Genomic DNA, 13055 nt, shown 5'->3' with positions numbered 1-13055 from the left:
ATTCCTCACATTTAAATTTCTTATCTGAAGTGGTTGTTTCATTTTAAAATTTCTCTCTCCTATTTTCTAGCATCAAAGGAATCATAAAATGCCTCTTCACTTATCTTCTTCCCCTACAAAAATGGATTTTTTCAATTGTTTTACTTTTACACTAGCCTCTGAGCACGCGCTCACGCAAGTGCTCAGAGGCTCTTCTATTTTTTGGGTAATAGTTAATTTAGAGCATTTATTATAATTTGAGATTACTACATTTTTCAATCACAAAAAAACCTAAGAGTGCGATGAGTATTATATGTGGTAAAATAATTTTTCATCACAACCTTAAGTTTTTTTTTATGATTAAAAAATATAATAATCCCAAATTATAATAAATGTTCTAAATTAACCATTATCCAAAAAATAAAAGATCCTCTGAGCATGCACTCACGCGTGTGCTCAGAGGCTAGTACATCTTATACATTTGTTTCAAATTCCTATATTGCCTCCAATATTTAAAAAAAAAAAAAAAAAGACATGACCCAGTATTTAATGTTATCAGGGTGTAAAAGTATTCTTCTATTAAATAACCCTCCAATATATTTTTCCCCACTCTTCAGCTATTTAACTGCTTCACAAACTTCCAATACGTTACACAGACATTTCATCATCCCCACTCACAATCCCAGAAATTAAATAAATAAATAAATAAAACCTGACAATAGTCAATTTGGCCTAGTTGCATCCGCTAAATCTAAAGTTGAATAGCCTCATGACGTGCTTGATGCAGATAAAAATATCATAAGGAAATATCCTGTCAAATTCATTGCAAGAAGCATTTTCTAAAGCAAATTGAGCACAATATAACCAATTTTCATAACACCGACATTGCACAAATATACCTATAATCATATAGCAACCTTAAAAATATATTATGAACATAAGGACCCAAATTAACCAAAAGAAAGAGTGAATGTAATGGATAATAAATGAGAATATGAGATACAAAAAATAATCAGAATTTAATCTACAACACAACATTGTGACTCTGACAACATATCATTCCCCCAACAAGAACAATTCCAGTTAAAACTTTGGCCCCAAATAAGAACACGTAAAAGAAATTGGCTGTCCTTTCCCTTAACAAGTTCCCTTCAAGGAGCTTGCAGAATCGATCTGGAAAAAATATATGCATGATAAAAGTCCAAGTCTGCATTGTCAAGGTAAAAATACATGTTAAAATTGGCAAACTTGATGATTACTTAGGCTCAATCAAACTTCAAAGAATCAACATAATTAATCATTGGAAAAGATAAACATAAACAATGAAATAAATGCATCAGGACAACTCAATCCGAGGGACTTTCCCTGTATAGATTGTTTCAGTTTGTTTTGTTCCACACTTGATAAAAAAGTGACTCTAAAATAAATTACAAACTTTAGTTTTACAAAACCTTTTGCATAATGCCAAGACATAATCTCTAAGTTTGAAAAATCCATTTAGATAGTAAATATTAAAAAGATAAACTCAAAATTCCATCCTGAGTTATTTAGAATTTATGCATAGCTCAAATCATAGTTTACCAGTTTAATTCCAGAACTGGCATTTGCAACACCAAATCCATCAGAGGTTAAGCAGAAATTGTGGCTGACACCTTCATATATTGATACAGTAGGCAGCAATTTCCAGTAATTCCACAAACTAATATCCTCCTGTAATCAGAGAAGTTAAAAATTAAAAAAGTGGTTTTTTTTTTTAAAAAAAAAAAATCAAAAATCAAGACCTGAAACTTATAAGACAAAAATTTTATGCAGCAAGGATACAGAATGTAAAGTTACTTAAGCTAACATCCAATTCCTAAACATCAAAGACTAGTTAAGTTGAGTAAAGGATGGGCATGTCAAGTTACTTGAGCTAACATCTAACTCAGTTTATACACTGCTCGTGTGAAGGACTGAAAAGTTGAAAACAAGACAGTAGCGAAAAGTAGGATTACTTTTCCCATTAGATAAATATAATAAGAACTCCTGAAACTCATTGCCTTCAGCAACCAATGTGCTAAGTACATATTCCCAGGTGCAGGAAAAAGGAAAGAGGATTAGAGCAGCTGCAAATGCTGAGTTCACTTTCTTACTCACTGCTTTCCAATAAAGCTCCTCAATGATTGCAACTTCAGAATAGAAAGGGTTGCAAACTAAACCTGGTCAGACGAGGACATTGATGGAAACATGCCATTAACAAGAGCATGAAGTGTGCTATACAATCTGGTGTCAACACGACAGTTAACAGCAACCTCACCCCGCAAAAATATATTGGAACTTTGGCATAACAATAATAGAGGCTTTAGACTGTTATTTTTAAACCATGAAGGCACTAAATTACCCTGGAATTAATAATGAAGATTTTTCCTTTTGGAATTCCAACCTTAAGATAGCTGAAGTCATCAGTATCTCTGTTTCCAAAACCAGCATAGAATGGATTGCAATCAGAAGGAAACAATGCCCTGATATCCTGGAAAAAAGGAGAAAAAAAGCTTGTTCAACCATCCAACAAATGCTCTCTCTCTCTCTCTCTCTCTCTCTCTCTCTCTAAGCAAAATATTATCACCAAAGATTCTATAAGCATGTTTTAGAAATTTTATGGGAAATGATACAGTGAGATAGATCATGGTTGCCCATGCTCAAGACCAATTTTAACGTGAGAATGCATCATGCTGTTTCTTTACAAATGGCACAAAGTTGAAACCTATCACATGATTCACTGAACCTACATTTTCTTATCGTAACTATAAAATGACTCCATGCACCAAGAGCCTGATAGGCACTCCACAAAAGTTGATCAACATACTGTCTTTCAAATAGTATCACGTTTCACCAAGTGTTTAGAATCTCCTTGACTTAAACAAGTAAACTCTGCAAAGAAATTGACAAGGCTTTTTTAAATCTAAACACCATGCACTCAATTTCGACTGAACACCCAAACTTTTCTTTTCTTTTTTGGATAGATAATAAGAGTAATATTATTAAGAAAAAAAAAAAGAAAGAAGAATACAGTGTTCATGATGGTGAACAATGAAAAGACAACAGAAAGCAAAGAATCAGAGAAATCAAGAGACTATTCTAAGAGAAGAAATGAACTCTATAATAGAAGAACAATCCAAGATGCCCCAACACCGAGACCTATCAAAGAGAGTCTGCTGGCACAAATCTTGCAACTAACCCAATAATTTCTCAATATCCTTGAAGGAGCAATGATTCCGTTCCGTCCAAATGATCCACTTCAAACAGCGTGGGAACAAATGTCAGATATTTGAATTATGTTTCCCAGCCCATTGACACCAACAAAAAAATAAACTCACTACAGAACCTGGCATGACCCATTAATCCCAAAAATTTGAAGCAACAAAGAATGAGCTGCAGGACAAAGAAGAAAGAGGTGGTCCACACTCCACAGTTTCCTTATTGCAACAACACATACAACACAAATTCGCTAAAGAGAGACCCCTAATCATAAGATTATCCAAACATTTAAAAAACTAATAACAGCACAAGTCTCAGAATGTTAATGGATTACATTTTTTTTTTTTTTTTGGGAAAAAAAAAATCAGGATGAAGAAATGAGCAAATATGTAAACCTAGATAAGTAACACAATGCAGGGGCATCTCAGATAGTGATGTCAGCATAATGGAAATGCTTGTTAGTTAATTACTAGTAGTTGAAATCCATTAGTGCGCATGCGTACTGAGTTGGACATTTAGTTGATGTAACTACTTCTGTAACAGATTCTGTTATCAATTAGTTACTTTCTGTTACAGCTAGTTCAACCTCTATGCTTAGTAGTATAAATTCTTTGGACAGTTGTAATTGCATAATAGTTTTTAGTGAATGCATTCCAGCTTTATGCTATTGTTTCAGAGATTAGTTCTCTGTGCAGATGCGTGCCCATCTATAAGCTATTCTCAAAAAACTCCCATTTCTTCTTAAATCTTAGCATAAATCTCTGCATATTTTGTTGCATCATAACAGGAGGGAACTAATCTCTACGCATGAGATCTTGAATTCATGAGGAGCCCTCCTGATAACTTTTTTTTTTTTTTTTTTTGGAAAAAAAAAAATCAGGATGAAGAAATGAGCAAATATGTAAACCTAGATAAGTAACACAATGCAGGGGCATCTCAGATAGTGATGTCAGCATAATGGAAATGCTTGTTAGTTAATTACTAGTAGTTGAAATCCATTAGTGCGCATGCGTATTGAGTTGGACATTTAGTTGATGTAACTACTTCTGTAACAGATTCTGTTATCAATTAGTTACTTTCTGTTACAGTTAGTTCAACCTCTATGCTTAGTAGTATAAATTCTTTGGACTGTTGTAATTGCATAATAGTTTTTAGTGAATGCATTCCAGCTTTATGCTATTGTTTCAGAGATTAGTTCTCTGTGCAGATGCGTGCCCATCTATAAGCTATTCTCAAAAAACTCCCATTTCTTCTTAAATCTTAGCATAAATCTCTGCGTATTTTGTTGCATCATAACAGGAGGGAACTAATCTCTACGCATGAGATCTTGAATTCATGAGGAGCCCTCCTGATAACTGAGAAAAAGAGAAGATGCCTCCAATCAAAATTAAAGATTAGAAAATAACTGGTGACCGGAAGTTTCTAACATGCTCAAAGCATTGATATATGGAAACAAAAATGTGACAAGAGAAAGTAGTGGCTACATATTGGCTGAAAAGATATCCTAATCAATGAGTAGAAATTTAACTTCTGCCCATTGACCTGTGATTGAGCAAGGAAGAATCTCATATCACATTACCTTTTAACTTTGAGGCAATTCAGACTGAAACTTTTGTTTATCAGGATTATTAAAGGGCATACCAAGGGACGAATAAAATGCTTGAGAATCAAACAGCACAGATTGATAGATGTAAAACCTGTTAATGTCCTTAAAAAGATTGCATTTATCACCAGTTACCTTCTCAATATAAATAAAGAAAAATTCCATCAGGGGAAATAACAACAGGCCCATCTGGTAAAGCCTTCCCATCCTGTACATATGAGAACAATGAGGATAAACATAAAACTTGTACTTTCTTGATTTCAATGTTTCAACCTCAAATAAAGAATTAAGCCTCAATTTCTTAAAGCATTACCTGCTTAAGGTTGAATATAAATTGTCTAAGTGTGATAAGCCTGAGGAATTGCAAGTGCACTAAGAAAAAGCAATTGATACCCATTTTTCTGCAACGTATGGAAAATGAGGGAATAAAATAATCAGTTGTAATTACAACTATGTTGTTGCAGGACATGGTAACATGCAGAAACTTTTTACATTCAAATTTTCCAAAAAAGACTCAAAATGGGAAAAGAATAAAGAACTAAAACATAAAACAAATAGTAAGAGTTCTAAAGCCACAAAAAAGTATAATGAGACAAAAATCATTTTGTAGCCAATAACATGAATTGCATTTGTAGGTCATAAAATTGTAGACTGAATATCTTGGTGGAAGACAGGTTAATAGCAAAAATCTTGCATTTCATTTGTAGGTGATGAAACCATAGTCTAAATAGTTTGGCGTCCTAAAGATTGACTTACCAATTAGACTTTTTGGAGTCAACCCCACAAGAATTTTCCTCATGTGTAATGAGTGTATGCAAGCAATTGATGTTCAAATGCTTTTTTTTTATATAGGTAACAAGTTCACATGTTCAAATGCTACTTTTCACTAAGAATTCAATGCATATCATTTGAAAGTAAGAAAGCACTACAAAATTTCATAAACTACTATTCAATTTCATAAATTTTTGCACTATAAAACTATACAAAAACCCAAACCCCTATATATGATTTCCCCTATGCATGACGCCCAACTTGGTTCACGACTAGATGAACCAAGATGATCCAGCAAGATCTGTAGGCGCCCCATCAACAGTTGTTGCCTCTCCAAATTACTAGCCAAATGGTCGGTGAAAGTGATATCATGTTCTACAATAACATCAAGTAATTTCTTACCGAATTGAGACCAACCCGCACATCCACGATCCGATGACCAGTAAACTGGAATAGCAATAGAGTGATAATGGTTGCCTTCAACCATATCCCAATCCGCAAGATTTGGCACTCTTCTTCCAAGAGAGTAGTAAATGTGTATGTCTGAAATTAAAATAGGATTGAATGAATTTTTTTTTATTTAAAAAAATTTATTAAATTATAAAGAAATTAAAAAAATTATTAAAAAAATAATGAATTTTTTTTATTTAAAAAAATTTATTAAATTATAAAGAAATTAAAAAAATTATTAAAAAAAAAAAAAAACCTTCTTGTTATCCGTCATAGTTCTCGTCTCAAACAAGAACTCTGTGCACTTGTTGGTCTCTAGAAAGTGCGTTGTGTTGATCTCGACAAAATGATATAGATGAGTTTCTTACTCATCTAAGTCGCTAAGATCTAGCAAAATATAATCCCTAGGCTTGCAGATAAATCTTTTATCTAAAAAAATAAACCTTTTCTATTTTTATGCAAATCAATATATACAATTTTATCGATAAGTCTAAGTACTTTGAAGTGCAGTCGTTCACTCTGCGCAATGAGAGTCCAACAAAAGTCAGACGACTGACCTAAAACCTAGATCTAAAAGTTTAAAATGTAAGAAAAACATACCTGATACTGGCATGGAATCTTAACCTCAGCCAGTGTTGGTGTTGGAAGCTCAGCCGGTGTTGGAGCCTCAACCTCAATCTCAGCCTCAAAGGCAGTACTTGGATCTGCTCCCAAAAATGACATTGTTGGAAGATACAGCAACATCACGGTGGCGTAAATGTATCCAATTGGAGAATAGCATGTAGCTACCACACTATTCTCTCTCACTCAACTCCTTATCACTCTCTTCCTTCGTTCTTTTCAGTGTTCAGTTTATACTCCATTCTCCGTGTTCAGTTTTTCCTCTCAGGCGCACGCTCGCAAAAATGGCATTATACCATCCTGCAACTATAAATACTCCTACCATTCCAGATAGAAACGTCGAAGCCAAATTAGAAGGAAGAAGAAGATTGAGAGAGTTAAGGTTTTTAGAGAGAGAGAGAGAGAGAGAGAGAGAGAGAAATTCTCATGGATGAAAATGCAAACCCTAACCCTGAGGCTTCGACTTCAATTGATGCTACTCCGGCATACTATCCTCTGGCATATGTTGTTCCATACGCTGATCTGGCATACTATCCTCCGACATATGTTCTTCCGTATGTTCCATATGCTCTGCCCGCTGTTGCTCCAGTGGTAGCTACACGCTATTCTCCAGTCGGATACATTTATGCTGCCATGATGCCACCGTATCTTCCAACGATGTCATTTTTGGGAGCAGATCCAAGTACTGCTTCTAAGGCAAATATTGAGGCTGAGGTTGAGATTCCAACACCAGCTAAGACTAAGCTTCCAACACCGACACCAGCTGAGGTTAAGATTCCACGCCAGTATCGAGTATGTTTTTCTTACATTTTCAACTTTTAGATCTAGGTTTTAGGTTAGTCGCCTGACTTTTGTTGGACTCCCATTGTGCAAAGTGAACAACTGCACTTCAAAGTACTCAGATTTATCAGTAAAATTATATACATTGATTTGCAAAAAAAAACCAAAAAGGTTTATTTTTTCAGATAAAATATTTATCTGTAAGCGGTAGGGATTATATTTTGCTAGATCTTAACGGCTTAGATGAGTTTCTTACTCATCTATATCATTTTGTTGAGACCAACACAACGCACTTTCTGGAGACCAACAAGTGTACAGAGTTCTTGTTTGAGACGAGAACTATGACAAAAAACAAGAAGGTTTTTTTTTTTTTTTTTAATTTAATAAATTTTTTTAAATAAAAAAATTTCATTCAATCCTATTTTAATTTTAGACGTACACATTTACTACACTCTTGGAAGAAGAGTGCCTAATCTTGCAGATTAGGATGGTTGAAGGCAACCACGATCACTCTATTGCTATTCCAGTTGACTGGTCATTTGATCATGAATGTCCGGGTTGGTCTCAATTCAGTAATAAATTACTTGATGTTCTTGTAGAACATGATATCATTTTCACCGACCATCTGGCTAGTACTTTGGAGAGGCAACTACAGCTGATGAGCCGCCTACAAGTCTTGCTAGATCATCCTAGTTCATCTAGTCATGAACCAAGTCAAGGACAGTCATGCATAGGGGCAGTCGTGCATAGGGATAGTCATGTATAGGGGTTTGGGTTTTTGTATAGTTGTATAGTGCAAAACTTTTATCAAATTGAATAGTAGTCTATGAAATTTTTGTAGTGCTTTCTTACTTTCAAATGATATGCTTTGAATTCTTAGTGAAAAGTAGCATTTGAACATTTTAACTTGTTACATATATTAAAAAAAAAGCATTTGAACATGTTAACTTGTTAGTCATAATTGGAAACTTTCATTTTAAATTTTCAATCCTTTTTTTAATCTACTCAAAATCAACTGTTTTTGGCTTTTTGCATACACTTTTTACACATGAGGAATATTCTTGTGAGGTTGACTTCAAAAAGTCTAATTGGTAAGTCTATCTTTAATACGCCAAGCTATTTAGACTATGGTTTCATCACCTACAAATGAAATGCAAGATTTTTGCTATTAACCTGTCTTCCACCAAGATATTCAGTCTACAATTATAATGTAGCAAGTTTTCTACTTAAGGTAAGTAAAACCAAGTTGGCCCAAACAAAGGAACAAGTTTTCTCCAATTTCGTTGCAATGGTCCATATCCCATGATGTCCATATTCCCTTGAAGGGAAACAAGTTCCAGCTTCTGTTGGATTAGGTAGTAGACAAGAAGAATCCCGTTGCCTAGCCTTAGGAAAACAAATTCTGGTTTGTGAAAAGCCACAAGCAAGGGAACGTGAGCATACCTTTGATACCAATATCTACCCTGGTGCAAAATGAGGTGACAGGAGCTCAACAAGTCTGGATACCAATGGTGCAGTAACATGAAACTCACATTATGCCTCATAACCCAGCATTATTCCAGCTATGGACACACAATCTTCAAGAATCCATACCCTAAAATCAAAGCAATTACTCCTCCCATACTGGGAAATCCCATCTTTCGACTCCCCTAACATAGCTGATAGCTCTACTACATAGCTGTCACTTTCTGGCTAGGGAATAAAAAAACAACGATCATAATCATATTCATATGCCACTAAACGATTATTGAGTTCCAACCAATAGAAAACACCATTAGCATGCACTGCACACTCGAACGGTCTGATTTGAAATTTAAAATGTGCAAAAGTTAGGGGAACACTCCTTTCCCATCTAACAGTGCTTCTTGTAGAAAATAATTTTCTCCATATTAACAATGCAACTATAATTAGGAAAATCTGACAACTCAGCACGTACTAACACAAACTCTGAATGCACATAATCAAAATGAAATCCCATTGCAACATTTGAGTGGGTGTAGTTTGGTTTGGGTAAATGGATACATGCTTGTCTTGTAAAATTACAAAGGTAGTAGGTTTGACTGCTATGATTACCGAATAGCAACATACCATTTGTACAAGCAATAAACGAACAACCTCTTGGAACCAGTGCGTTCCCTTTAAGCTTATTAGAAGTAGTCATATATATCAGAGATGAGTAGGTAAAAATGCATGTTTTAATCCACATTCAGTTATGTAGAAGCCTAACAAAGACGATAAATCCCTTTCTTATAAATTCTTGTTTCTCTTCCTTAAAATAAGAACTAGAAATAATCTCACACCACTTTTTTGAAACTCTTCTAAAATTATACAAACACAGGATCTCAATGAGAAGTTCATCAGTCAGAAACACATCCATTATTTGCTTGTCTTGTGCTGAAAGTACATATGTTATGTGTTCTTCAGATAATAGATAGATATGTCAGAAAGAACCATTTTTTTTCTAAAATCTTCCCCGCAACCCCCACCACCCCCCCCCCCTTTTGTTAAGAATCAGCATTTTGTAACTCAGTTTTAAGTGGGGTATCACCCCAGTCACCTTCAATAGTCTTTTTCTTTCTTTTCAGGTCATTTAAACGCCATTGAAGTTCAGAGCATTTGGCCTATTGATTTTCACACATCATCAAACTTAAAGTTTATTGAAACACTCCATAGAAGAATTGAGATATGTTGTAACACTGTGAAATCTATTAAAACATTTGATGCAAAAATACTAGGTACAAAAATTAGAGTAAAACTTCATCCATGCTATAGTAATTTTAAAATAAAGTAGTACTTGACACAAAATATAAAATGAAATTGAAATCTCCTAGAGCACTCAATACAAATTTTAAAATATATTGTAACAGTTGAAATCTAATGGGATAAATCATACCAAAAAAATCTATGGACAGTTCATACCAAAAAAAAAAAAATCTGTAATAAATTAAAGTGGAACTTCATACTAAAGATCCCACTTTCTTGAGTTTCCACCGCCACTCTTTTATATTCGCACCTCATCAGTATTGATGTCATTAACATAGTACTACAGAATTATTTGCAAGTCTAATATAACAATAGGCAAAACAAATTCATCCCAATTACTAAAACAAATAAAAAAAAATCTGATTATAAAAAATGGGAACTTATGTTAAATATGCATACAAATACTTTTTTTTTTTTTTAAATGGAAAAATGTAATTTTTTTTTTAATTTATTGGATATTTTTAAATATTACTCTCTTGGTCTTGTTTTGTTTGGTCACTTTAAAAAATCCAAGTTTTTTAGGGAATATTATTTAATGCATTGTATTTTAGATAAAAATGTACAAATTTTCGAAACTACCCTAGTGAAAGGGAGGTATCAACTTTTTAAAAATGAAATGAAGAGCATGTTAGGAAATTTATTTATATTAGAATTAAAACTTTTGTGGGTTTCAGTTAGCTCAACTGGTAAAATCTCTGATGGTTATATAAGAGATTTAGGATTCAATCCCTGCCTACACCAAAGATTGATTGGTGTCTTGGTCTGATAATAAAGAGCTATTATCAGAAGCGGACGTTATAAGTTGATACTCTCTTAAAAAAAAATTAGAACTTTTTAAATAGGAAATAGGATATACTTTTTGGACATCTCAAAATGGAATAAAGACCAAACAATTTGTAAGGGATGGAGTATGTCACAAAGAATATATAGCAATAATTATTTTTCTATTTTAAAATATATATTTCAACGAGAGTTTTGTAACTCAACTAACATTTTTTTTTTCAACAAAGATATATGTGGTTCAAACCCTCTATCTAGTCTAACTTTTTCCAAATGATTTAGTAGGACTCTGAAATCCTTTAAATCACAATTCTCATTACATTTTCCTTAGAAAATCACAACTAAGTAAATTGAATGCCCTGATCCAAGTCTAGCCTATGTTGGCATGCTAAAAATATACTAGTAGAGCATTCACATTTGAGGTGGTAAAATAGCCAAAATGCTATTTAAACCTAAAGGTCCTAAACACCATTGACTCAATTTCTACTGAACGCCCACACATTTAAAAAATCTAATAACAGCACAATCTCATAATGTTAATGGATTACAATATTTTTTTTATAATAAAAAAAAATTCAAGATGAAGAAATGGTTGCATGTGTAAACATAGACAAGTAAGATGATGCAGGGGCATCTCAGATAGTAATTTCAGCATTGGACCATAATGCCTTCTATATATATCTATCTTACAACGTAAAAATTTTAATTGAGACCCAAAAATTGAATAAATAAAAATTGAAAAAAAAATAAACAAATCGTTGGTGAAAACTCTTTTACAGAGTCTCATAAAAAATAAAAATAAATAAATAAATAAAAAACTCTTTTACAAAGCGGAGTCATTTCAAGGGTGACTCTAAATATTGGCAAGAGGTTTTAAACCTATAATCTCACAAATGTTATGAGGCCCTAGGAAACGTTAAACCCACCGCTTGGAGTTTAGTTATAGTTTATTAATAACTAAGATTTAGAACATGAGATTGGTGCATGATTTTAGACGGTAATTAATTCAAAAAGTTGTACTTTGTTCAAAAGTCTCTTATTATGTATCTGTATCAAGAATATCTGCTTCACTTGGGTTTAAGGATGTAGTTTCCTTTCTGTATCTTCGTTGGCCCTAGAGTTTATATATTTGAATTCCTTTTTTAAGGTTTGCTGGATGGGTTGTTGTGCATGAGTGCATCTACGGGTACCTTATTTTGAAATTCAGAAACCAATTATTATCCATTCATGACATATTGACATTCAACGATAGAAAGATTTATGAATTGGGCAATTGTTTCATTTGGATGCAATATTGCTACAATATTGGGGTATCCAAAATGCACAAGACATCATTCTTGATCTAAAATGTTTACATTATTGTAATCATGGGCCCTTGGGTATTATATCAAGGACCGTACAATCGTTTTGACATTTGTAGCTTCTAATTTCTTGCTTCTCGCTAATGATCAAGATCTTTTGATCAAAAGATAGTCCATAATGTGGGGCTTGTAAATAATCCAAGAACAGTTAAGATTTTGATTAATGTACTGATAACAATAATATTGTAGATTATGACATAGAAGGAAATAGATTTGTATTTTAAGACTTATCCCACGATGAAAGTTTACAAATCTTTTAGCGTGTATATAAAATAACACAAACACTAGTTTCAAAAAAAAAAAAAAATTAACACAAACACTAACAAATAAAATAATTAATAAAATTTATGTACTCGTGATTTTAGAACACACACCTTATATGTTAATCAAAAAACACAGGGTGCAATCCTATAGAACATTCAATGAGGAAAAAGAGTTACAATGATCAACTTACAATGCTTTTGCAATATTAGACTTGTAACCTCTACAAACACCACATTTTCCTTCCTATCGCAGTAGACTGTAGACCTATAACCTCTTGGATCTTCATTCATGAATTCCTCATCCGCACAAACCAAAACCTCTAACACTCCAAGGAACCTCACTAGAAAGGGAATTCTGTGGTTTTAATCTCTCATCCACACAAAGCAAAACCTCAAACACTCCAAAGAACCTCACTAGAAGGGAAAATTTGTGGTTTTAATCTCTTA

General features: G+C 33.4%; 1 protein-coding gene across 6 annotated transcripts; it reads right to left on the bottom strand.

The window, feature by feature from the left end:
- Nucleotides 1-864: 864 nt before the first annotated feature.
- On the bottom strand, nt 865-9885 carry LOC111994206 (uncharacterized). 6 transcript variants are annotated; one of them, XM_065777120.1, is made up of 6 exons: nt 8885-9884; nt 5993-6133; nt 5133-5220; nt 2360-2488; nt 1561-1689; nt 865-1186 (listed from the first exon to the last, which is right to left on the bottom strand). In XM_065777120.1, exons 2-6 carry the CDS (start codon nt 6013-6015, stop codon nt 1004-1006), a joined length of 552 nt encoding a protein of 183 aa, XP_065633192.1. In that variant the 5' UTR covers nt 6016-6133; nt 8885-9884; the 3' UTR covers nt 865-1003. The 6 variants fall into 6 exon arrangements, 5 of the variants coding, with proteins under 5 accessions (XP_065633192.1, XP_065633193.1, XP_065633190.1 ...); XM_065777121.1 differs by lacking the exon at nt 5993-6133 and adding an exon at nt 4955-5027 and having other exon boundaries at nt 8885-9883; XM_065777118.1 differs by lacking the exon at nt 5993-6133 and having other exon boundaries at nt 8885-9885.
- Nucleotides 9886-13055: the final 3170 nt, after the last annotated feature.

The sequence above is a fragment of the Quercus suber genome, unplaced genomic scaffold (genome assembly GCF_002906115.3).
Source record: "Quercus suber isolate HL8 unplaced genomic scaffold, Cork oak 2.0 scaffold_148, whole genome shotgun sequence".
NCBI lineage: Eukaryota > Viridiplantae > Streptophyta > Magnoliopsida > Fagales > Fagaceae > Quercus > Quercus suber.
The sequence above is the reverse complement of the archived record's forward strand: the minus strand, read 5'-3'. Positions and strand labels throughout refer to the sequence as shown.